General features: G+C 34.8%; 1 protein-coding gene across 1 annotated transcript in view; it reads left to right on the plus strand.

Annotated features, from left to right (window-relative positions):
• The window catches only part of LOC120777020 (SOX domain-containing protein dichaete), a 67758-nt gene extending 40705 nt beyond the window's left edge, over positions 1–27053 (plus strand). The window contains exons 4-7 of the mRNA XM_040108133.1: positions 13199–13265; positions 13426–13553; positions 18639–18727; positions 24787–27053. Of these exons, the coding sequence (XP_039964067.1) occupies positions 13199–13265; positions 13426–13553; positions 18639–18727; positions 24787–25434 (932 nt within the window). The 3' untranslated portion in view covers positions 25435–27053. The remainder of the gene's footprint in view (positions 1–13198; positions 13266–13425; positions 13554–18638; positions 18728–24786) is intronic.
• The last annotated feature ends 320 nt before the right edge of the window (positions 27054–27373 follow it).

A 27373-nucleotide genomic window follows, 5' to 3' on the forward strand; every position in this document is an offset into this window, starting at 1 on the left:
AGCGACATTTCCTTGCCTGCAAAGAGCGTCTTGACCAGCTTGAAGACGGCGGCGACTATAAAACCGCTGATGTAAATATCGTTGTTGCCGTACCAAAACCTTTCATTTCAACGAAATTTAAATATTTTGACCAAACTGAAAATTCTGTAAAAATCTGATTAGGTAGCTGTTCACAATAAAGGCAGTGTTAGCCGGGGCGTTGCCGTGGTGCAACTTCCAATATTCAAGTGCTCCGTCACAATGTCATGAACCACAGATTTTGATAAATTTAACATCTCGGAAATTAAACGAATACTTAGTCGAAGGTCTGAGTTCAAAACTTTGCACACACGAGTCATATCGTCGGTCTTGGTCGAAGTCGGCCCTCTAAAAAAGCCTGGTGCCACCGATACACACCACTTTTTGCTAAATCAACAACTGGTAAGCCTGATTGATCATATCAAACGTCCCTGTAGCAGATTTACTTCTGTTGAAACGAACGCTGCATTTTCGATTTGCACCAACACGTTTGCAGAAACACGTCCCGCGAAAATGCTTGTTCTGACTCTCTAGGTGCTCGGAGATAACTGACCAGCCGCTCGTTCGTTAGCTAGGAACGCCCTATACTGAATCCAGTCCGTGTGCACACGCTCCGCAGTACAGTCGCGGCGGAAGAAATCAGTCCTATTACTTTCCGGACAAACCCTGTATATCAGAGCTCTTTTATATTTCTGTTAGTAAAATATGTTAGCTTTATTGTAGCTTTCAATCATTGTACATTTCAAATATTGTCATCGGCAAATTAAGAAACACAGTTGAACTTCCCTGCTGTCGCAGGGCGTGTCCCCGGTGGCGCCATCTATATGTCGACTGGTATCTATCTGCTATCTTTATCGACTGCCCAGTAAGAATTTCATGACATTTCATCTATTGCAAGTGAAGTTATTGCGTTTTAAGTGTCAGTATGTTTGTGTTATCGGGGCGAAAATGAGCTTCGAACAAAGAGTCAACTTTAAATTTTGTTTCAAATTTGGTAAAACATGTACCGAAACGTTTCAATTGATGAAACAAGTTTATGGCGATGATTGCCTATCCCGTAGCAGAGCGTACGAGTGGTTTAAACCTTTTCAAAGTGGTCGTGAGGACATAAATTATGATCAACATGTGGGCCGATCAAAATCCGTGATCTCCGGAAATTCCATCGAAACTGTGCGTGAATTCATCAAAAATCAGCCGAAATCATCATCGAAATTCATGGAAATGGAATTGAACATCTCAAAAACATCGATTTATCGCATTTTGACTGAACATTTGGGCTTACGAAAGGTGTGTGCACGGTTTGTTCCGCACAAATTGACTGACGAACAAAAATTGCTCAGAATCCAATATTCAATCGACGCTTGTGACCGATTATTTGACCAAAAATCACATTTTAACCATTAACCACTCCCCGTGTTCACCTGATATGGCACCGTGCGACTTCTTCCTGCGACTTCTTCCTTTTCGGAAAAATGCCTTTGCCCATGAAAAGAAAGCGTTATGCAAACGTAGAGGCCATTCAAAAGGCTTGCAGCGGCATACTGGCGGCCATACCAGCCAACGAGCTAAAACACTCGTTCGACATGCTTTTGGACCGTGCAAAAAGCTGTATTGACACAGAAGGAGACTATTTTGAATAAAATAAATTGATTTTGCCGAAAAAACCATTTGTTCTGTTATTTTTTTTTAAAAAGTCCTGTTGACTTTGGAACGCACCTGGTATACATTTTGTAGTTTCAAAAAGTTGGATAGAAGAGAAGAAATATTTTTATCATACGGAAAATCGATTTTATGAACTCTTTCGGGCTACCTCTGTATTGCCTATCTCTTACTTCTCTTGTTTAAAATGAGGACGTGCCTGCCTCTGCATTATGTAGTCTTAAATCTTTTATATTTCATAATTCTGCATACAACTTTTGATTTAAAAAAATATGCACATGTTGTTTATATTATTCCTCTCTAAAGTCAGTCCTCAAAAACATAATATTTGTGGCCAATCTATTAACAAGACCTTTTCTTAAATACGTGCTTATGACTTGTTTTAATGTTAACGTGAGTTTCGGAATTCACAACGCTCTAAATAATTGACAGCTTAATTCTTTTTCACCATTACAACTACATATACATGTATCGGAGATCGATTATTTTTTACGAACGTCACTAAACGCGATAAAATAATAATATTATTCTTACGAAGCTCGCTCAGAAATTAATGTAAGTATTATTAGTTGTGGTGCCATATATGTACATATATATACGAAATATTTACATGCATGTATATTATATGGTATATATAGATGTGCATATGTATGTAGTTGCGTATATACATATGTATAAAATGTATTGAATAGTGCTGCCAACGTGATTTTCCTTATTGTCAATGTGACAGCCGGTTTCCTTTCAATTCTAGACTTTGTGCACCGGCTCGTCTGACTGACGCTATCAGTTTTTGTAAAATCTGTTTTGCAACAAAGCCAACCGCCTTGAATGGTAGCTTATTAATCGTAACAACAGTATCAAAAATGAATGAAAATGACAAAACACTCGAGCATTATGTGACAACAAAAACGACGAACAAAAACACAAAAAGCCAAAAACGCAGTGCAACACTACCGTGCGAGACTCGCATAAAAGTGGAAGTGGTGGCTTACAAACGGCATTCAAAACAGACATTTTTCAAAACTAAAGTACCGAAACAATCAAATGTTGCCACATTTCATAATAAACCACAAAGAGCAACAAAACACAAAAATATATTGCAAAAGTGAAATGTTAAACTTTTGCACTTGAAAAGTTTTCTGAATCGGCTTGTTTAGTTTTTGTTGTATTGGCGTTGCTGTGTGTTGCAGTTGCCATGTTTGCAATTTGCTTCCACATTTTGTTTGGTTTTTTGCATTTATTTTATTTTCATTTGTTAATTTCTTTTCACAAGTATTAAAGTAGCAGCCGCCAGCCGTCAGCCGTCAGCTCATTATTAAATTTTAAAAAGCAGCTACAAAGGCAGATACAATAACAACAATGGCGGAAACGAAAAACGAAGAGTGGCTGACAAAGGCCGACGCATACTCAACAAAAAATGGCGGCGCGAATTTCCCTTTTTGCTCCGGAAGCCACGCGTTTGTCCCCCGAGACGAAGACCATAGGACAAACAAAATTTACAAAAAAATATGAAGTGTGCTTCGGAGCCCTTTACTTCTCGTTATGCACCAGTTTAGTCCCTCTCACGCCCCAAGCCACGACACATTGCTCATTTATGGTAAAGCAATGGCAACTGTCATTAATTACTGTCTGAAAATTTTTATTTTTTTATTTAATTCTATTGAAATTGAAACAAAAGTTAAGTAAAATGTTTGTTTCAATTTGTTTGAATTTAAATGAGCGAGGTATGCGGTTATTATTATTCAACACTGCCTTGCTGTTTTCTATTTTTTGTATGTTTTTTATTTACGATTGGCAACAGTAGCCAGTAGAAGTAGCTTACTACTAAAGTTGAAGTTTATATAGAAGAAAAATTTAAAGATCGCAATCGCATTCTTAAAGATAATTAATCTCATATTTTGGAAACATTTTTTAAGCGGTCAGTAGGGTAATCTGGCCTGTTTTTTTGACATTTTTTTTCATATTTATTTATTTTCATTTTTATTCTACAATGGGACTTTTTTCACATATCATGAGGTACATACTATACATCGTGGAGTGTATAAACAAATTTTTTTGGAATTTTTTGATGACATCTGTCGGAGAAATGGCTGGGTGAATGAGATGCGTTTTTTCAGTGGTGGACGCGATTTCTCATGTTTGGATCATCTGAAACACAAAACCCCAATTTATTCTTAAAAAGTACGTGAATGTATATCGTCGCTACTAGAATCATGTGCACTCCGAGCGCTCCGAACGTCGAGCGGCATTATTATTTTTGGGCATTTTTCGAATCCTTCCAATGGTAAAGTGGGTTTCTACATTAATTCTAAGGGTATAAGGCAACAGAAAATGCAAAACAAAAACAAAATTTTTGAAAAAAGATTATCCTACTGACCACTTAAGGGGTTATATACAGTTAGAATTTTCAAAAATACGATTTTTTACTATTTTATTTTCTTAATCTGCATATGTTTAAGAAAACACACACAAAATTTCATATCGTATCGGTTTTCGAAGTTACACGCAATTTTGAAAGGGTGTTTCAGAGTACTTGGAAGTACAAGGCCGGACTTTATACGCGTTTTTCCCAAAACGGCGTTTTCAAAGTCGGTGGCCAACATTACTCGAAAATTGCTCAACCTATTAAGCTGAAATTTTAACGGAGCTTCTTAAATAATTTTTTTTATTTACTTATTCATTTTTTCTCACCGATAAATATTTTTTATAAACAATTTAAAACTGAAATTTTGGTCAAAAATCGATTTTTTTGAGAAACTGTCTTTTTGGCAAAAGATTTAATTTTGTTTCTTCTTCGATTAATTACTAGGTTTAATATTACTTTTTAATTCCTGAGGAACGACCTCAGAGATGTTCAGAGATATAGTGGTCTTCGCAAAATGTAATTTTGAAAGGGTGTTTCAGAGTACTTGGAAGTACAAGGCCGGACTTTATACGCGTTTTTCCCAAAACGGCGTTTTCAAAGTCGGTGGCCAACATTACTCGAAAATTGCTCAACCTATTAAGCTGAAATTTTATTTTTTTTTATTTATTTATTGATTTTTCTCACTGGTAAATATTTGTTTTAAACAATTTAAGACCGAAATTTTGGTCAAAATTCGATTTTTTTTTGGGAAACTGTTTTTACTCTTTAACTCTTTAAGCGAAACTTAATTTAATTTTTTTTTTTAATTTTGATGTTTAGCACTCGATGTCAATATTTATATAAATGGATTGATTAGATTTTTTGACTAGAGCTGAGAAAAAAGTTGTATCGAGAAAAATATGTTTAAAATTTTTGGAGTATTTAAACTATAAAAATGCAAAAAAAAAACGATTTTTCAATATTTCATTATACATTCATATGTACATATGTGGTTATTTCTAACCTAGATGAAATTACTGGAATACATGCCGTACTGTCGAATAATACAGCAACCCAGAACATTTTTTCCAATTGCTCTTATTCTATTTCGGAAATAAAAATTCCAATATATTTTTGTCCACTGATCAAATATACCTCAAATGCGTATGCAGTTTAGCCCTTAACAACAAGTGGTAAAAGTGTTCTTATTAAATAACAATACAATCAATTAGGCGATAATTACGTATATTGCACCTATATACCATAAACGCTATGTACCAACTTACGCAAGTATATAGTATTGATTTGCGCATTTCTAATAGAATAATTTCCACTTTACCGCACACAGACATATATATTCCAAATACATGACATGACGATTGTGTGGCTGTCACATGCAATAATGGCTAACGCCAATTATATTGGTAATGTAGTGTATGTATGTATGTATATGACGTGGCCAGACAAATCGGTCTTACAATTGTAACAGTCATAACTGATTATAAGAGGATGTCAAGATGCATTTATACATATTAACAAATGTACTGGGCTAGAAAGGAACAACAAAAGATAATTTATATCAAGACAAATACAATTTCCTCCATTCAGAAGTCACTCATATTGCTGCCCTTCTCTTATAAAGTAATACATATACATATGTATATACATATATATATATGCACACTTCACTAAGAAACATAATGACCCTTTAAGGCGACAAGGGCGAGAAGAATGAAAGCAGGACAAAGTCGCAAAATGCGCAATTCCAGTTTTGACACCTTCATATTCCGAGAAAACACTTACTCATATACACTATTTGCACACATACATATATCGACATATGTATATATCTGTATTTGAAGAAGATTATACTTACATATATAACAATACTATCAACAAAGAACAATCATAATGTATGTATATGTAGACCTGTCAACAGAACAAGACGTTAACAAAACTGCCAAAAACAAGCGCACAACAAAAGCCTTTACAAAGCACCTGAATGTGTACGTTACATACATTCCATATAGTTGAATGGGGATTACGGTAGTGAGCTTCTTGATCGCCACTCAAACTCATAACTGGCCTTATAATTGATGTGAAAAACAAATAGAAGACATCGAATGCTTACACGCGAAGCTCAATGCACCAATTTCAATACAATGCACTTACCACACATAATGTTTGGACACATGGCGGCTCCCTATGCAAACGAGGTCGGTGTATCAGACAAAAACCGGCCTCAATATTTGACAACTATTGCAACCTGTATCTAGAAGTGTAAACTCAAACACAGTTAGAAGCAATGGCAATAGACACATATTTACATAAACGAAAAAGTTAGTTTTAGCACAGCTTAACGACCAAATAATACGGGTACGTCAAACATAGCAACCAACATCCTAGCAAATATTATGCTGCACCGAATATACTTGTTTATATGTACATAACCATGTCCAAATGTGAGATAGCAAATGCACCTAACGCACCAGATACACCTTAAGCAGAGCTGGCGAAGTTGCACAAGTACTTACATACATACATGTATGTATGTATATACTAGTATACCATTAGTCCAGCCAAGTGGCAAAGAATGCTGCTTGAACATACCTCCATTTGCAGACAAATTTGAACAGTAGCATTCATTTACTCTAACCACAATGTCAATATCACCATTGTGACTGGATCATTCACAGTTACACGTCAACTTTTCATACATATCCACAATTCGTGCCAATACCGAGTTCACAATTTTGTTCCACGGTCCGGGAGTTTCTTTAAATGACCAGCCAGAGTCAGAGAAAAGTTAAACAGCTACTTTTACATTTTTGCTTTCGTTTGTGGCTTCATCTTTTGTTAGTTTTGTGGGCTTATTCGTGTGGATAAGCTGAATCAATATAGCACTCGTAACTTCAATGCTTACAACACAATAGCCGAGATGAATTGTGTGTGTCGTAAGAATATAAGTAGCTAGTTATTATGTTATTTGAAGCAATACTAAAATACATTAAATAAGAATGTTCTAAATGATTTGCCGAGACTCAGCAATTAGCCCGGATTTACTAATTGGATGTATGCACTTTTCTGCCGATAAGCACTTTTCCTATGTGAAACTCATCCGCTTGTCCCCAAAAGTTGCATTTAAAATATTATTCTTCTTTTATTTACTGCTAATATTTTCTATCAACACAATCTATCGACTGACTGATCGGATTATAGTCATCTAATTACTTCCAACGCTTCCTCTCTAGATATCTCGTCAATATCTTGCTAATAAACTTCTAAAATAAGATATATTTCTTTCTGAATTGTTCATATATAGTTCAGTTAAATGAACACACGGCACCATGCGAAAATGGGCGAAATCGGGCTACAACCACGTCTACTTCCCATGTAACACAATTTTAAATTCCATTTGATTCTTTCTCTTTCCAATTTACAAATCAAGAATTAATTTATATAACGGTATAAAAATTTGCGCTAATTATACTTATAAAGTATGCGACCTTAGGTCCAACAATTTTCCAAATCCAAACAAAACTGTTCCAGGCCACAAATACCGGAAATGTGAACTCCAGTATCTGTTATTGAATTTTAACCGAAAATATCGGCATGTATAGGATATACAACTCATCAAAAAAGGATTGCATCGGGTCAATACTTCCCTGGGTCCCCATAAACCAAATATAACGGGTTTCGAGCTTCTGGATGACTTTTTACTCTGCCAACATTTGTGTTATCTCAATGAAAATTATAAAGGGTACTTTAGTCATAAGAGTGTATCTGTGCGCCTAAAATAAATAAAATTGGGCGAAAACTTGACTTTCCTCCATGTAACTAATATCAGGATTTTTGAACATCCGGCTGATTTTACTCATATGATTTGGAATTGTATTTAAAGTACTTTAATGAAACCCAAGGAACATTATTTTGGTATGTACCATGATAATAGTAGATAGATATAAAATCGGGGCTATCCCACTCCCATACACTGATTTTCGTTTTTCTAATTCCGAATTGTCGATCAATGTATGTACATTAGGGTGATTCAAAATAAAATTTTTTTTTTCGTTTGGTACTCGCAAAAAAAATAGGTTCCTAGACACCTCTAAGAAAGCCTCTCCAAATATGAGTTTTTAATTGTAACGGGAAGGTCCTCCGCCTAACGGTTTTCTATTTTTTCTTATTATCAGATAGAAAAATTTATATCTCGCTTCCAACTACTTGAAAAAATATCTTGTTAATTAGGTTTTGTAGGAAATTGAATGCTCTAAAATATGGTCTCTTATGATTTTTAACCCAACCGTTTAAAAGATATTAACGGTTGAAATTTGACTATTTTTGGAAAAATTCTTTATTTCTTATGAATTTTATAACTCAATGAAAAAAAAAATATTATGAATAGATTTTTGGAGAGGCTTTCTTTGAGGTGTCTAGGAACCTATTTTTCCGAATACCAAACGAAAAAAAATTTTTTTTTTGATCCACCCTAATATGCATTGATGTTTGACGATGAATATCTCGTAAACGCTTAACTTAATCGAAATATCATTGTACACCATTTTTATAGAGCAGTAAATTTCCTACAAAACTATGTGTTTCATCATTCAATCTTATGCCGCGATCATAAAAATCTCACTTCCACAGATGTGGGGAAGAATTGGTTTTTATTGAGGGCTTAATAAACAAGCAAGTGCTCCAAAACTGAATTTGGGTACATCATACCCGTTTCAACACGGCAAAGACCCTAAGCGTACAGCACACGCCGTACGTACTTGCATATGTGGCTCAACCCAATCAAGCTCCTGTGGGATGAACCCGGACGGAGGATAGGAAAGATACCCATTACCACTAAACCCGAATTAAAGATGGTCTTATTAGAAGACTGGCAAGGTATTGTAGAGAAAAAAAGAAAAAAATGTGGGCATTCTATGCCAAACCGCCTAATTGCTACTATGAAGGAAAATGTATGCCAACAAATACTAACTGCTCGATTTTTCTTAGTTTTTCTAATATCAAGGGAAAACGTTCCAATACTTTTTTACGTGTGATATAGGGACTTTTTTAACTTTCAGAGAATTAATGTTATGTTATGTTACTCATGTCCGCTATACTTTATGCGGACATCCATTCAAGGTGTGGTGCCTGACGTTTTTCCAAGTATTGTCTGGTTTGTGCTATAACTGTAAATCTAACCATGGGAGAATATACAGAATATAGAATTTGAATATACATAATTCTCTTATGTTTACCTGGTGCAGGATGGCGCTATTTCGTAACAATGAAATAAATTAACTTCCTAACTTACATTTATAATCTGCCAGCGACTATCTTCTTGCTTTGTTTCTGATAACAAGACTGATAAAATTTCTGTTTCTGAATTTGTGACACCTACTATATTTTTTTAGCAGTTTCAATTCTGATTTAGACAACTATCGAATTCTACAACACTCCTGATTCAGGCTATGTAAATATAATATCACGAAAAAAATGTGTTGAGATGATATTAATTATATATAGACAGGGGCGGATCCAGAGTAGAATTTTGATGGGGGTACTTTATGATTTTGTAACTGATTTAAGAAATGTTTAACTTTAAACTATAATTTTATTTTTTATACATATTTCAACATTTAATTTACAGCATAAAATCAATCTTTCTATTAATTATTCTGGTTCCACAGCAATTTCGTAGTTGATGTTGAGGAGTGCTAAGCCGTTCTTTTCTGGATCTTTTCTGGAGCATCGTTGTTTTAAGCCAAGTCTTGATTCGGCGCAAAGAAGAATTCATTTTCATTTTCCATGGTTATTGAAATAGCGCTACTTCTGCTTAAAGCTTCGTTTTTTGCAATTTGTTTCCGCGCAAGATTTTCCCAAACGTCTAATTAGACATTCTAATAGTACAGTTAAATCCTTTCATTCCAAATTTAGGTTAAATTTTGGTAAGAGCTGACTCAAATTGAAACTTTCAAGAACTGTATCGGAAAACCGTGTTTTTAAATCTTGCATGCACCAGCATGCAACCATCTGTGTAGCATTTGAAAAAATTACCCTAAAGTGATGATCAGCATGCATTCTTCGCGTGTTCAGTGTTGCAACCAATGTTGTTATGACGTTTGATGTTTTTTTTCTGTAAGTTGGTAGTACTGTTAGTGTCATCTATGCTAAATTTCACGTCAAAATATTCATTAGTATTTGAGATACGCGTCATTTTGTGAGGCTCTAAAAGTGAATTCTTCGATTTCTACTATGTCTGAACTTAGAAGTGAAGTTGGGGAAGATGCGATAATGCACCATCTCATATTGCATTGGTTATTCGTGATCATTTCGCCACGTTTTAACTAATATCGTGATGCAACCACCGCATTCGCCTGATTAACCTTTGTGTAACTTCTGGCTATTCAGCAATTTCACTTGACCACTCCGAGGACGCCGTTTTGACTCAATTGAAGACATAGTAAAAGCTAAATCGCAGAAGGCTCTGATGGCCATCACGACGGAGGATGGCATATGTGTTTTACTGTGGGAGGAAGTACTTTGAAGGAGATGAAATGATCACAGTAGTATTTCTTTATAAATGTTTGTACATATGTACAAGTGCGCAAGAAATAAATTTTAAGAACTTGAAAATAAGATGAAAACGACTTTGATGTTTTATGACATTTGTGGCTCAGTGGAAATAATGTATAACTTTTCACTTTTGGTGGATTAAATATGTATATGAATAAATATTTGCACTTAACTTCTTTTCGCGATATTTCGCAGCTATTATTTGAGTTTTGTGAATTATAAAAGTCACTGAGGCTCAAAGTCGTTGGGAAAGAATTTTCAATAATTTTATAATGTAATATTCTATTCGACCTCTATTTGTCATTCTTCCTGAAAAGATAGGTATTCTTGAATTATTATTAGCAAGGCAAGAACGCGCATCAATGCCAAAACATCGATCCTTTACAAATATTGTATTTACTTTGTTAGGATTTGATTGACAGAAGAATATTTTAATTTATGCGCGCATAAACAAAAGAAAGAAAATACTATTAGAATTACTATGAATGTTTGACATCCTCGAGAGTTGCAATCTTTATTTAGCGAGCTCAATGAGGTAAAGTATCATTTTAATGGAACCAACTTTTTGTGTCCTTGGTAAATAACCTACAAATGGAACCCTTATTCCAGTCCATCTTCTCTCGATTATTTTCCATTTCCGATTCCTAAAAACTAATTCGGATTAAATGTAATCTAGTGGAATACCTACACTCACTTAGTAATTAACTTTATTTACATTTATCATATCTAGCAAATAGAGTTTCTGACAGTTTAAAAAGGGGTTTTCGCTGAGCACTTGTCTCATCATATAAGTATAAGCACTTGCAATAAACAATTAGCATGTTACTCATTTTTCCGATTTCGTAACTGACATGATAAGCCACATTAAGCAACCCAGATAAGTACATATGTATGTATGTATGTGTACCTTTAAAGTCATTAGCATATAGGAGTTTAGACTCAACTCTTCTCCTATTTCAATTTGCTTTCATTTCCTTTAGTAGGCACTTGTATGTTATACATATGTCGTTTTCCGTTATAATGCCTCGTTCAAATACAACAAGTAACATTATAACACATTCGAGTACAATACCTGCTCCCATAGCCATCTAGCTTACACTACTATTTTACATAAATACTCTCATTTGTACTTGTAAGCATGCATCTAGTACTTTGGGTGTCATTGTTCTCGACTGACAGTGTACTTGCCGTTCTTTTGGACAACTTCGTACTTCAGCAACATACTGCTTTCAAAAGCATATGTACCTTCTAATGTGAAGAAATACATACTCCCATGTATATATTGATAATACATACATACATATATCCTGAATACAATCATATTTAGGCAAGTAGGGTTAGAGATAATATGTGTCGGTTTTCATATTCAACCTGTAAGCACACAAATTCAAACGCTTACACATATGTATATATTTAATTCTACATACCTACCCGCAAATTCAAGTGTCTTAATGTGCGCTTCTGATCTACATATCTATATATATTCTGTACCCTGTCGAGCGTTTGTAAATTTATTTACAAATTTTGCCGTTCATTTCCGCACTACAAAGCTTGGAAGCGCTTGATATACATATATACATACATAGGCATGCGTCTCAAGCCAACTCAGTCCCCCAGTCTCCGTCATCCTTGCAAATCTTTCAATTCAACGCCCACTCGACAGAGCAGGTTCTGAATATTGTCGTAACGTACGGTATATGTATGTATATATGTGCACACACATACACGCTGGCTGTAAAATGCATATACATATTCTTAAGTTCTATCATGTCGGAGTTCCTACTTTCTTTGCGGTTTTGTTTCTATTTTGAAAATGGCTTTCCATACTCTCATAACAACTCGATGTATGAAACTGGTACTGGAAACTGAAATGCCACCGGGCGGATACCCGCACTGTCACCGGTTCTGGTATATCCTATTCACTTATGCAATTGTTTTTGTGCGCACCGCATATCCTTATGACGCTTTTTCACTTTATTCTGAACCCCTTTAGTATTTTCATACTCATTATCAATTGTTGTTGTTGTTTGTTTGTTTACTCTTAGTGAGTAAAATTCTGAGCAGTCATTTTTTACAACACAGTGGCACTTTTAACTGATTTGCCTTCACAGTTTAATATTCGTGTATTCAGCCATTGATTCATTTATTCAATAGAATACACTCGTTCCTTGGTTGTTCTTTGGCTCGTCTGCTGAGGTATATCAAACCGTTGCGTGTCCATAGTCTTGTATATTATATTATATTATTTCTTTTTCGGTAATTAGGCGGCGAAATCTTTCGTTGTTGTTGCGCTACTTGCATAACTTCAAGATATGTATACCGATAGATATGTCCTTAGATGTCCACGAAGCGGCTACTACTTTAAGATTTTCCGAAAAGAAGAATAAACTTTTAAAATACATTTTATTTTCTACCAAAGATTTTGTTTAAATTTTTGGCTAATATTTTATTTTTTACTCTTAACAATAATTGTCACTAAATCTTCATTCAATAATACAAAAGTTAGCAAATGAAGCCGGCTAACTTTGAACCTGACATTTTCTCCATAACATTTTTTTCAACTTTCTTAATATTTTACTGTAACCCTATTTTCAATTTGCATTATAGGTGCCGAATGGAAACTTCTAACCGAAGATGAAAAACGCCCATTTATCGATGAAGCAAAGCGACTACGGTAAGTTAATGGGCCCAAGAACATTACACCACGCTCTAAAATTGGCTGGACAATTATCTTAATTGAAAATGTATGCACATACTTAACAGATTCACTAATTCCCAAAATATTCAAGTTATTACGGAAAATGTCTAAAATTTATTTATCCCATCAATTCCAGTGCTATGCACATGAAAGAACATCCCGACTACAAATATCGTCCCAGAAGAAAACCGAAAGCATTGCGCCGAGATGGTTACCCTTATCCGATGCCATATCCATCAGTGCCCGTGGAGGCGTTACGTGCAGGTGAGTAAACATGTCGCATAATGTTGAATTCACATAACAGAGTACGTAGACACTAAAAAGAGTAAAGTTGTACGTAAGATTACAGCCATTAATGTGTATGGTAATTAAAATGCAGAGATGTTTCATTTTTAAAATAAAACATGCATACAGGATAATTGCACAGGCACTATTGAGTAGTCTTCTCTTTTCATTAATATGCAAAGATATGTAAGTGCTGTAAACTAAATCAAATTTTCCTTTAAACAAATATGGATTTGCATATGTATAAAGTCTGCATAACATTGATTTGTATATATGTATATATGCATATATATTACATAAAGTAATACACCCATGAAGAACCGCCCTGCTTAGGAGTAGTGTGTCGGAAGTACATTATTTGCCAGAAGACAAATTTCTAAATGACATGCACGAAAGAGAACAATATCAAGAATCGCGTATCCCACTAATGTACCGATGACTTGTACCACATAGCATTCTATGTGTATATCTATATATTTATAAATTATATGTATATATATACATACATATAATAAGATGAACTATTGTATGAGCCACCCTCATAACTATATGCGTGCATGCATAAGTACTCGTACATTGTAGTTACGATATAAATTTTAATGCAACAAAAACATATGCTAGGACTTGTTAAGTCATCAAGTTTAACTATGTATGAACGTAAAAGGAGTATTCCTCCTTCATGGTGATGCATCAGCAATAAAAAACTTTGACTATTTATGGTTCTTCACCCCATATGGAATTGTTCTGCCTTCTAACGACTGCAGTGCAGGATTTCCTTAGTTCACGATTTTATTACGCACTGGGCCGGAGCATCTGCTAAGACTGTGAGGTTTTGAATTAGCATTAATCAATTTGCCGTACGAAGTTTGGAAATAAGTTATTTTGAGGCGAACCTCTACAAGGAAGGAGCATTTAACTTTAGTGTAATATAATAATTACACACTCCTATACAAAGGTTAAGTTCAAAACCACTAAAGTTGCAATAAAGCTTCAGAGGCTCGAATATTTCCATTAAATAGCATCTAACAACGAGCTAAGTTCGGGAGTAACAGAACATTTTAAATTCTGGCGATTTGCAAAAACAAGATAAAGACAAAACAAGTAAGGAAAGGCTAGCGGGCATTTTATACTCTTGGAATTTTCAAAGATCAAGGCGCGGGAAATACTCTACCTCATAATTCGGCTATTACGTGAATGGATTACATTCATATTGGTTTCTTATAAACTTATATTATAGGCCTTGGACTCAATAGGTTTCATTACTACATTTTATGCGTATTAACTCAGATTAACACATACAGACATATGTATGTATGTATGCAGAATAAAACAAACTAATTTCAAATATTTGTTTAATTATTTGTTCATTATTAACTGCAGATATTTTCCAAAAAAAATAAAAAGAAAAGCTTAAATATATTTCAAGATAAATACGTATATAATATACAATAAGTAAACGTAATCAAAATGGCTACATTAAATACATATATTGTTTATATTAAAAAAAGTCTTCATGCAATTTTATGAAAAGGTTCAGATCCTCCCAGTCAATAATGGTCGAAATCAATGCAGAATTGGGCTTAAACAAACCAATACTGTCGAAAAAGAATATCAAAGTACGTTTGGCAATCACTCATAGTTAAAGATCAAAAGATCTAATTTTTTGGAAAATTATACATTCTACGTATGAAACCGAAATACATTGGTCCTGATGCAAAAACATCATCAAGAGTATATCAAGTGAAGAACCAAGAAGTCAATCCAAGATATACCAAAAAGACCGTAAAGCACGGTGGAGGAAATTTAAAAGTTTGGGGTCGTTTTCCTGGCTTGGACTTGGACCACTACTGAAGATAGAAGAGATTATGGATAAATTTGCATATCTTAACATAGTGAGAAATACAATGGAGCCCTATACCTATGATGTTATGTCAGCAGATTGGATCTTTATGCACGATAACGATGGAAAGGTAATAAAAAACTGGTGTGCGCAACAAAAAGTTCCACTTGTTTATTGGCCAGCGCAAGATTCAGATCTAAACCCGATCCAAACTCTAAAGCTTGTGGAATGAAGTCAAAAGAAAAACTGGGCAAAGAAAATTTACAATTGCAACGTTCTTTGGACAGGAGTAGAGAAAGTATGGAACTCGATTCTTTTGGACAGATGCCAAAGGTTAATAGGGAGCTTGCCACGCAGCTGTGAAGCGGTGATTAAAAATAACGGTTAACCAGGGAAAATATAATATCAAATAATTTCACGCCACTTGTTAATGATATACATATATTTTGCCTTATAGATCTATTGAAGCGCGCTAAATACTTGTCCAAGTCAATTTTGACTTAATAATATAAAATAAACCAAACATTGTATATTTATTGTAAGAAACTAAGTATTTTGAATTATTTTAGTTTTTAGTAAAATATTAAATAGCTTTTGTGCAATATAACGGTTTTACTTTTTTTAACCGTAACGTACACAGCTGTATGTACATACAGTGACTCACAAAAGTATTCGTAATATTTCTTTGAAGGTCTCATAACAGTTATTTTATCCTAGTTTCATGTTCTAAGCACACAATTTTTAATACATGTAAATACCAAGCTTTCTTTTCCAAGAAATAATACAACACTTCAAAAACAGAATTATGAGCTTACACCGCTCTAAACATGAACTGACTTGAATTTGGATCTCATGAGTATTCGGAATTTTTATTCTCAACGGAATCGCAAAAACACCGTTGTTCACTTATCCCTACAGATGTATGTATAGTATATCGCTTTCACTTGGAGCTAATTAAAATACTTTGAATTGTCTAAAATATGGGTTGAAAGTCAAAGGAAACTGGTAGTAAAGAAACATTATATTCAATATCTGTACACGAAATAAACGAAATATAGTACATTGAAAGAAATATCTTGCGTCACAAAAAGAACCACTTCAATCATCCACAGCAATTTGCAGAGGATTTCGTTAATCTTAGGACAGCGAAAGAGATGGCCTGAAAATTGAAGTGTCACGATAAAGCAGTTATAATTAGGAAACGTACTTCTGCATCAGAAATAATTAAGAGTTTCGCTACGATTAGCGGAATAAACGGGCTTGGAGCTGGGTATAATGAATGAACTCATCAAGCCGCTCTTAAGTGAAAATAACCGATTAAAACGTTTGTTCACAAATAAGAACATTTATTACAGCAGAAAGTTTTTGGCAAAAGTAATATTTAGTGATCAAACTAAATTCAACATTTTCGGGCCGAACTGCGGTAATAAAGTATGACGAAGAACGAATTCGGAAATGCACCGTAAAAATACAATAAGGGGGTTCTCTTGCTTTTGCAAGATTGCACGATGACACAAAATGCAGAAATCCTATACTGAAATATGCAGAGCCAAAAGAGCACCCATTGCAGATCTAGTGATATATGAACGGCTGATTCGGTCAATTTATTGAGAATGACTTCTGCATTCATTCCTTAACAAAAAACTGTAACCAAGCTTCATAATTTAAATAGAAATTATAAAGTCTATTCAAAACTTACCTTCCTCAACAATTTAACGGCGAAAAATGTCTTTTTGTAAAATGACAGCTAAAACAGGGTTGCAATTATATTTTTACGTGTCGTTGCAAGAAAATAAACATTGGTTTTGATCTGACATATTTTACAGCCCTTGCATCAAGAGGAAAATTCTGCAATTCGTGCACCGCGCAAGGGTTTTGCAAGAGCAAGAGAATCCCCCTAATAATATATGTTCAATTTAATGTTGTGGTGTAATGTATGAATGCAAATCGATAATATACAATTTATTACTAACAAAATGGATAATCGACAGTATAATCAAATCTTAAAGACAATTTGAATACTAGTCCGGATAAACTTGGACTTTCGAGTCGCTATAACTTTCAGCAAGATTATGACCCAAAGCATGCGGCTGACAAAACAAAAGTTTGGATATTATATAATACACCAAATGTTTTAGAAACGACACCCCAGTCGCCGGATCTTTATCCCGTCGAGCACTTGTGGGCAGATTTAGAGTGCGCCATTCGGACACCCAAGATTACGTCAAGAAACCTTAAAGCAGCGATAGTCACAGAAAGCGCCGAGATATCAGCTAGGAGAACAAAAAACTTGGTGTTTAAATACAAAATAGAAAAAGAGGTTTTTAGATGAAAGCATACGCCACTAGATATTAGTTACTACTAGTACTACAAGTATTTTATACTCGTACTATATAAATGAATTTTTTTTCGAATAATTTTGTGATGTAAATGCAAATATGTATATTATGTATATAGTTTATATGCAAATATGTCACTTAAAAAAAACTGATAACAAGAAAATTCAATGATCAACTATCACGACTATTTTTGCTACTTAACTTTACACACAAAAAATGTCTTTAAAGTTATAAAACCTCTTTATATTATAACTTAACTCGAAAAAATGTTGTACAATTTTGAAAAAATACAGAGAATATGTTAATTTAATTCCTAAACGCTCTACTGGTACATACTTACAAACGCCCACACTTACATACTATATCATGTATGTGTATATTGTTGTTCATTCAAACACTGGTTGACGTAGTGGAGGCAGTATCTAAAAAGTAGCAATTTAGACATTGTTTTCACACAACTACCTCTTTGAGAATTTCTAGACAACAACTGCATACTTCTTCAAACGAAATTATTGGTATGGCGCTTGTAATTATGCACCAAAAGTACTTACAAAACATATTCATTGCTATTTTCACTATTCATTTATCTATACAAAAATCGTAATCAGTACTTTGAAGTTTGCCACCTCTTTTTGATTAAAAGACTAACTTGAAAAAATGTCTTGAAAGAGCTGAATCATAAAACAATTACATGAAGTCAGCAATTTAACCCTTTTTCATTTGACGAGTTAATTTTGATATGAAAATTATTAACAATGAATCAAATTTCAATTTTTAACTTCGTATTTTGAAGAGGATGGCAATTATTTTAAACAATAGAGCAGTAGCGCTACCAGTTTTCTACAAATTATTCAAACACTTTGTTACCTTACATATGTATTTCAGGTATAACGCCAGGGTACTTTGCGCCAGGGCCAGCAGCAGCATATCACTTGGGCAGCCATCTGACACAGACCAATTCACCAGCATCACAGGTGAGTCGTTACACACATACACTCATTTACATACGTATACATTTATATATCGGGTGATTTTTTAAGAGCTTGATAACTTTTTCAAGCTCTTAAAAAATCACCCGATATTAAGTCTTATAAAAAATACTATGTTTAAGTCTCGAGATAACAAGCCTCTATTGCCGAAATGCCTTCGAAAGCAAATCGAGCCATTCCACATATGGCGTATGGGTAGTGTAGTAGAAAATTCCGAATTGTATACGGTATAGGAAGGCGGTGAGCAAGGCGCCAACCAATCAACTCAATTGAATTTATAGTCGAAATTAACCGACCGTTCAACAACGGTGCTTTTGTAACGGTTGCAACGAACCAACCGACCACCTCCGCAACGCACTTAAGATGCACCAAGTGGAAGAGGCACCTCGTGTGTTTGCTATTCAATTTAATCACATAATTACGGAACTTCCACATACTGATGCCTACTTTTCACTGCTGCCTATTATGTTTTTATACGAACGCTTAAGCGGTGAGCGATGCCCAATGTGCACCTTATCATAACGAAGCCATCAAATATTGCACTGCACTGCACGCTGTTCTAAATTGCTCTAGGCCTATTCAAGTGCAACTCAATGCATTCCCGTAATCCTTTGAACTTTTTCACACCAATTTACAACGGACATGGATTTATGTCAAGTCATCGTCAACTTTGTTGTGAAGAATTTTTCATAGCTACAGCACACGCTAAAGGCGGAGAGTAAACAGAGCGCATGGGAAATACAAAAGCCGAGAGAAAAAGGGTATACGAGTATTATATTTGTATGTACATATGTTTGTTCTATGTGCCCTGCTGTCAGTGCTCTGCAGCGAACTTGCAATTATTCAATTATTGATTTTATGAAGGGACCATTGCCTTGCATACACTTTTATAAGGACACAATTTAGTAAGCGTGTAAAAAAGTCTCTGGAGTTGGTTATCATCCAGAGAATTAGGGTAAGACAGCTACGGTTTTAGGCGTGACAAGTACTTTTAATTGTTAAATATAAACGCGTTTAAGGCTGGTTCCACATATCACTTAATGAAAACGACATGTGGGCGTTCTGTACTTGACATATTATGTAGGACCTTGTTTGCCTGTTGAGTGAGGAGTGACAAATTGCACCTGCTGCAATAAGAAAGGAAAAACAAAACAATATTTATGTATGTGCAGAACATATTTGCTTGAATACATACGATTATCATGTATCTAAGCATTCATTAAAAAACGTAAGCAAATAAAAAAGCGCCAACCCTGGGAGTTCGTTTCATATTTTTTTGCATGTCTTCGAAATACATACTATATAGTCGGTGTTATAGGTATGATACACCCATCAGTTTCTTTATATTGTAAAACCATTCAATTTCATAAAGTTACTTTACTTATCAAGTAAATATACACTTGTTTATGATAATGTCCATTTGTAAATTTGCCTACTGCTATTGCAGTTTGCGAGTTTTACAATCCTTTACTTTCTTAGCTGAAATCTTTTTCTTAACGAGAACTCAACTTTTTTACATCAACCCTATAATTACCCAACTTATAATGACAGCCTTAGCAGCATCATTATGTATATGTATATTCAATCAACTTGCAACGCCCGCATATTTATCAATCTGATGTCGAGTTTCACCGCCACCAACTTTTCAACTCAGCCTACAACACCTCAATTATTCAAAATAATAATAACGCCGAATACAATGAGTATAAAAGTCATGGCATTTAATAATGCATACAGTCGAAAGATCTTCAATAAATGGCTATAAATATGTGTAGAGTGATATTTACATATATAGACATATACATACAAATGTATATGGTATATACAATTAATAAGCTCAAAACGACTCGTCGATCTATTGAAATAGGTGATGCACTTTAAGGAGTTTTTGGAGAACGCAAAGGACAAATAACTACTTCACCAAGTGGGATCCATCTATTCTAACTTAACAGTTAGTAACATTTTTTGCTCGATTAAAGTTACCAAAGTTTTACGCGACTTCAAATCAATCAGAAGCAAATTCATAATTATCTACAAAGAATGACGCGACAGCGAAAATATGTCTAATTGTTATAGTTAACGTCCCAATGAGTGTTTTTTATTTAAAAATGATTAAAATACCGACTCTGCAGAAATGCTTTATTTGTACCTTAGTATTAATCCTTGCTTACTTTTTGCTTAATTACTTCATATTAAAGACTTCCATTCAAAAGATATCCCAAATTTAAAAATATAAGTATTAGAAAAGAGTTACCGTGGCGATCGGCCGAGCGGGTCGGCTAGGCTGCAACATAGTATGCGATGTATCCGCATTACACCAAGAAAGGCGCCGCAGTCGCGTGCGTAATTGAATATATGTATGTGTGTAAATAACGATGATCTCAACTGATCTACCAACCTCATTTAAACGACGTCAATTTCCTGTGAAAACTTTTTTAACTATTGACAAATCCCAAAGGCAAACCTTCGAATTAGCAGAGATCGACCTACGAACAAAGGCTTTGGCATATCGTTTGTAAAACTTGTTACAAACATTAGAAGTAAAAATAAACTAATCAAATATTAAGAAAAAACTAAATAATACAAGATATAGATATCCGATTTTTTTTATAATTTTTAAATAGTAATATCACTCACAGTGAAAACTATGTAAGTATGTACGTCGCTAGTAGTGAAATAAATTAACCGGTTTCTACAAATCACCCACTTCGGTAAGAAGATCGATAAAGAATGTCAGCATACCTTAGTTCACTTGGTTAAAGGATTGCAAGGGATTCGTCGAGCACTGCCTAAATTTTATAAAGATTTTGTGAAATTTTCAAAGGAAAATATTCAAACCTCGGCCATTACGACGTAATTTCTGGCAGTCCCTCGAAAAACAGGCGCCTCCGACAGAAGAACTTTCTACAAGATCATCAAAAGTAAAAAAAAATGCCAGGTTTTATTAAGGAAATGAAGTAGGTATTAGAAAAAAGAGAAACAAAAAAATTGAAATTTAGGTGAAAATATTAGGTCTACAACTTTGCTTCCGCCGTTTTTTTTTGTAAATTTAAGACGTTATTGTATAAAAACGGTCCAAAAGTGTTTTCCGTTATTCCCTCAAAAAGCAATGCTTAATTAACACACGAAATGCTTTATGATACATTTTTTTGCACACTAACACAAGGTGCTTTACAAAAATTCTATATTTTTAATACCTAATAGAAATCATATAGATGGTAGAAGTAGAATAATAGTATTATCTATGTATGTGTCAGCCTCAGTAAAGCGTGGACGGGTCCTCAGCCGCACTTTTCTTGGAATTAAAAAAGAAAAGCAAAATTTCCCGCAAATGTCGAGAATTCGGCTCAAAAAGTGACATTTTCAGTTGAGAATAAGTTTGGGATGCAAACAGATCTCTACAAATATTTTGTTGGGTTAATGTTGACACAAATGTCCAAGATCGATATAAATCGATTTAATCGATTTAATCGACCAATGCATGACCCTAGAGACATCTCGATTTCATCTCGATATCGACGTTTTAGTTTTCTTAAATGTTTGTAATCGAACAAAAAACATCCTTCATTCAAGACCTTGTAAATTATATCACGAAGACCTGTGTAAAACGTAGTTAAGATCGGTTGAGTATTTCCAGAGAAATCTTGACAACCGACTTTGAAAATAAAGCTTCCAGAAAAACGCGTTTTAAGTGACGGCATAGCTGACCTCGAGCGCGCAAATTTTCAAAGCTGTATCTACAGTATTTTAGAGATGTTATAGAACTAAATCAGACAATAAAAAAAAATTATTTCTTGAAGTCGTGAAACTCCTTAAGAGAACCCAGAAAAAAGTTCAGTACTTATTTTCTTCAAGAAAACAAATCAATAAAAGACAGAAAAGTGAAACTTGTATGACAGAAAGTTCTCTCTGCCATTCTGCATATGTATGCGTGCGTCGTAACTCGAAGCGATGGAGCTGATCGAATCGATAATAAATTATGGTATAGTACTGCATATATACATATGTATATATTATAAATATCAAGTAATACGAAGCTGCAAACTTAACGAGGCTAAAAAATCAGAAGAAATATTTGGTTAAACTGGGGGCTAAACCACGTGTGAACGCAGGACCATCACGAAGTCAGGGAAAAACAAGAAAAAACGTTAACTTCGGCTGCACGGAAGCTAATATACCCTTCACAAGTGCATTTCTTTTAGCAACTAAGTGTCCAGCTTGTATGGCAGCTATATGCTATAGTTAACCGATCTGAACAATTTCCTCGGAGATTACATTGTTGCCTTAGAAAATAATCTATACCAAATTTCGTTAATGTATCTTGTCAAATGCAAAAGTTTTCCATACAAACACCAGATTCCAATCGTTCAGTTTGTATGGCAGCTATATGTTATAGTTGTCCAATATCGGCAGTTCCGACAAATGAGCAGCTTCTTGAAGAGGAAATGACGTTTACAAAATTTCAAAACGATATCTTAAAAACTGAGGGCCTAGTTCGTATATATACAGACAAACAGACGGACAGACAAACGGACAGTCAGACAAACAGACAGCCATGGCTAAATCGACTCAACTCAACATACTGATCAATTATATATATACTTTATAGGGTGAGACGAGTTGACATCCGGATGTACATATGTCTGTCCGTCCGTCTGTTCAATCTATAACTTAAGTACAAATTGAGATACCGTTATGACACGTTTTACTCCGCAAAAAGTGAAGACGAGTTCATAGATGGGCGTAATCGGCCCACTGCCACGTCCTCAAAACGCCATGAATCAAAACTTAAAAAACTCTATAACAAATTTTGAAAAAATGGGCATGGCCCCGTCCTCTAAGAGGTTCAATGTACATACATATCTCACAAAGAAGCTATATCAACCAAGCTGGCTCACAACAAATGTTCGAAAGTGTAAGATAAGTTGAAATCGGATTATAGTCTCGCCCACTACAACCACTACATTCTATCCAACACAATTTTAAATTCCATCTTATCCTTTGAGTATGCAAATCAAACACTAATGAATATAGCGGGCTAAAAGTTATGTTACTTATTCATAAAATTGCTTGAAAATATGTTTTCAAGTAAACCTGAACAATGTCTAAATCTAGCCACAAATTTGGCATATGTACTATATATATGTATGATCTCCGACTTTCCACCGTACAGATTGGTAATTGATGAGTTTTAATTAAATAAACAAGTTTCCTTGAAAATTATGTGGTTTACTACTGAAAGTTAATTAACTTAGCCAAGACCTTGGTCTAAACCTCATATCCCTAATATCCTAATATAAAGAATTTCGATTCTCTGGTTGACATTTTCCATTTTAGTCTCTTTGGTTGAGTTTATATCTGATAGTGTCTTGAGCATATTAAAACATTTAGTTCACAGTATTGTAAAATTTGTATAGAAAATGCGTCGCTGGTAATTAAATTTATAGCCTAAATCTTACCAGAAGTTTTACACACCATCTATTTACACAAAATAAAAAGAGTGTGTTAACAACATAATTATACCCTAAAGCGTTCTAGAAATACAAACACCCCTACCCCGCTTTCATTCAGTTCAAGCACATATGTTGCAAAGTACAGCGCAAAGAATGAGAATGAATCCACCCTTACAAACTGTTTGGCTACCGGTCGTCAGTTCCGTAAGCTGTAATTGGAGAAATCAAAACACAATCAACCGAAAGGAAAACAAAAACGAGCGTGAAATGTAATAATAGGATTCTCAATAGATTTGAATTGAAAAGCAAACATTTAAACAAATGCGATTACAACTGCATTCAATTACAGTCTTCTCGCCTCGCCTGTACGGTAGCTGTGTGAAGGGCCGTTAGAAAGGGCGGGAAACCTGTATGGCATGTTTACTTTCCCTCAGCATTGCTTAATTGCGGGTGCAGAATGATGGCTCTCCATTTAAGTCGCTTGTTATCGTGGTTGGAACAAATCAAAATGTTTATAGAATTAGACCACACAATTATTTTAACGGTTCACTTAAGCTTTTTCTTCGTTTTTTTCTCTTATCTTCTCTATAGACCGGCCAAATGGATGTACCGAAATTCGCGCTAGATCGCAGCTCGTACCTGAGCTCCGCAGCCACAGCTGGCACGCTGTACGAGACCTCGAAAGCTGCCCAAGCGAGTGCCGCCTACAGCGCCTACTTGGACCCCAGCGTCCTTACAAAGGCATATTTCGACTCCAAGATGTATCAAGATCGTGCTGCCAACTATGCCTTTGACATTTCGAAAATCTACGGTGCCCAACAGCATGGCACATCGGCGGCTGCCGCTGCAGTGGCGCATCAACAGCAACAGCAACACTTGCTCAATGGTCTAGGTATAGGCAGCTCACATCAGAATAGCAGCAACAATAATAACAACCATACAACAGCGAATAACAATCTGGACGAACGCGACAATACACCGCATTTGGACAGCAGCAGTGGCGCCGGTGGTGGAGTTCCAATTGGTGTGGTGGATTCTAAGCCACATCTACACTCGCCAACGGACGCACAACTTGACTATTCACAATACGCACAGTACGGGCAAGTTGGTGGAGCCGCCGTTGGTTTGGGTGGTGGCGTGGTTAGCAACGGCGGCTTGGGTGGCATTGGCTCGGGTAGCGGACCCGGCGTAACTGGTGCTGGCGGCGATTTTCGACGTCCGCTCACAGTCATATTTTGACCACCATCCGTCGAGAGTGAGGAACTCAACCTGTCCATGACGAACTAGAATTGGAAAAAGTGAGGTTATAAGCATAAGAACATATAGTGAATCAAAAAAACTTGTACAGCGAGATGGTTTCAAACTTTTGAGATGCATCCAAAAGTGTTAAAAATGCCTTTTTACACATTTTCATAATTTACATTTTTTTATTTCATTGCCATTCTAACTTCTTCTTTACTGCCATTGTAACTAGTTGACTTAAAAAAACTCACGAACAATTTTGTTTTGCTTATTTAAATGAAATTTTTTTTTAAAGATACAGATTTCCTCAAAAAAATATACACACATACATTGTATATCTAAATTAACTCCATTTTCCAAACAAAAAAATTCTACAGTGTGCATAGCTGGGCATTTTAACACTCTTTGAGGAAAACTAATACTTTGCATGTGCTCCTTTGCCCTCTATCATAGTTTGCAATATTTTATTCACAGAATGCACCAATTTTTTCTTTTTAATCAGGAGATGTATTTGCTCATATTTCATTTAAATTGAGTTTAGCTGCCGATGATGCCAAAATATTTTTTAATATTAATATTTATTAATGGTGCATTCTTAATATAATTTCTTCGATGAAAAGAGGGCTACCGACGCCATTTGCCCACTGCACCCCTTTTGCTTCCATTGCATCTCACATCACATAATGCAGCCACTTCCAGCGACAGTCCTATTTCATTTTTTATCTTTTAACGTTTAGCTTTTGTTATGTCATACAAATCGACGACCATTAACTCCAAATAAATTAAATAAAATTAAAATTAAATACTCATCGCTAAAAATTACAGAATCACAAAATTCGGTATCACGGTGTATACACTTTTTATAGGCAACGTTTCGTAATATTTCTCTATATACGTATATAGTATACGCTCTAAAATCGGGCGAAAGCAGGAAGTTCCAAGCAGTTTGAGGCTGGAGTTTTGCAATAGTAGCTTTCTCCAACTCCTTGGCATTAACGACAGCGGATATTTTGGGGTGTTCCTTGATACCCCGTTCCACTACCAAGACGTCTTTTGTTTCCTTGCCAATTTCGACTCCAGATTCTGTGAATCCAAAGATATTTGTTTATTCACCATGTTTTCTTCAAAATATACGACCGCAAAATACGTTCATCAAAAACACTCATAATTCTGACTATGCGCTAATAAAACAAAACAATAATATCGGTACGTACTAGAATTTAATTTAAAGTGTTGTCTACGTAATTGCAAAAGTTTTTTTGACTGCCAAAAACCAGATCAAATTCGAGATAATTGTTAGAATGTTTACAAAAATACGAAAACTGCATAAGATTCCGATACTGTTGTTCTAGGTTACAGCTTAAAAGCTGAAATAGTTTAAAAGAAAAGTCCATTCAAAGTCAAAACATCTATCTGTACAAGTTTTTTTTGTTTCACTGTATATACAAATGTATGCGTTTCAGCGATAACCGTAAATCGTACGAATATTTCACAACAACGGTTTTATTTCTAGAATCTTAGTACATAGCTGCATATACAAGTATAAAATAAACGAATATCTAACAAATACTTGACTAAATAAAAGTAATTGTAGAAAAATCTGTGGAAGTACTTAAGCAGAAGGTCGAATTTTTTACAGGACTGTAGCAAAAAAAAAAAAAGAGTTTAGGCCTTGGTTTGGTTTGAGGTGGATTTTATAATGTAATGTGTAAAAATTATATGTAAGTGAAAATAGATATTAAAGTGTTACAAAGTTGATCGATTCACACAAAGTTGGCAGGTTCATTTGTGAACGAGTGTCTAAACAGTGCTCAACGCGGATAAGATTCCCTAAGAGGTTGAACAATACTGTAACATCTTAACTGTCAAACTGAAAAATTATAAAAAAAAGTGTTAAGTGAATTAATATACTTGTGGTATTATGTTCAAAAGTATA

Source organism: Bactrocera tryoni, chromosome 5 (genome assembly GCF_016617805.1).
Source record: "Bactrocera tryoni isolate S06 chromosome 5, CSIRO_BtryS06_freeze2, whole genome shotgun sequence".
NCBI lineage: Eukaryota > Metazoa > Arthropoda > Insecta > Diptera > Tephritidae > Bactrocera > Bactrocera tryoni.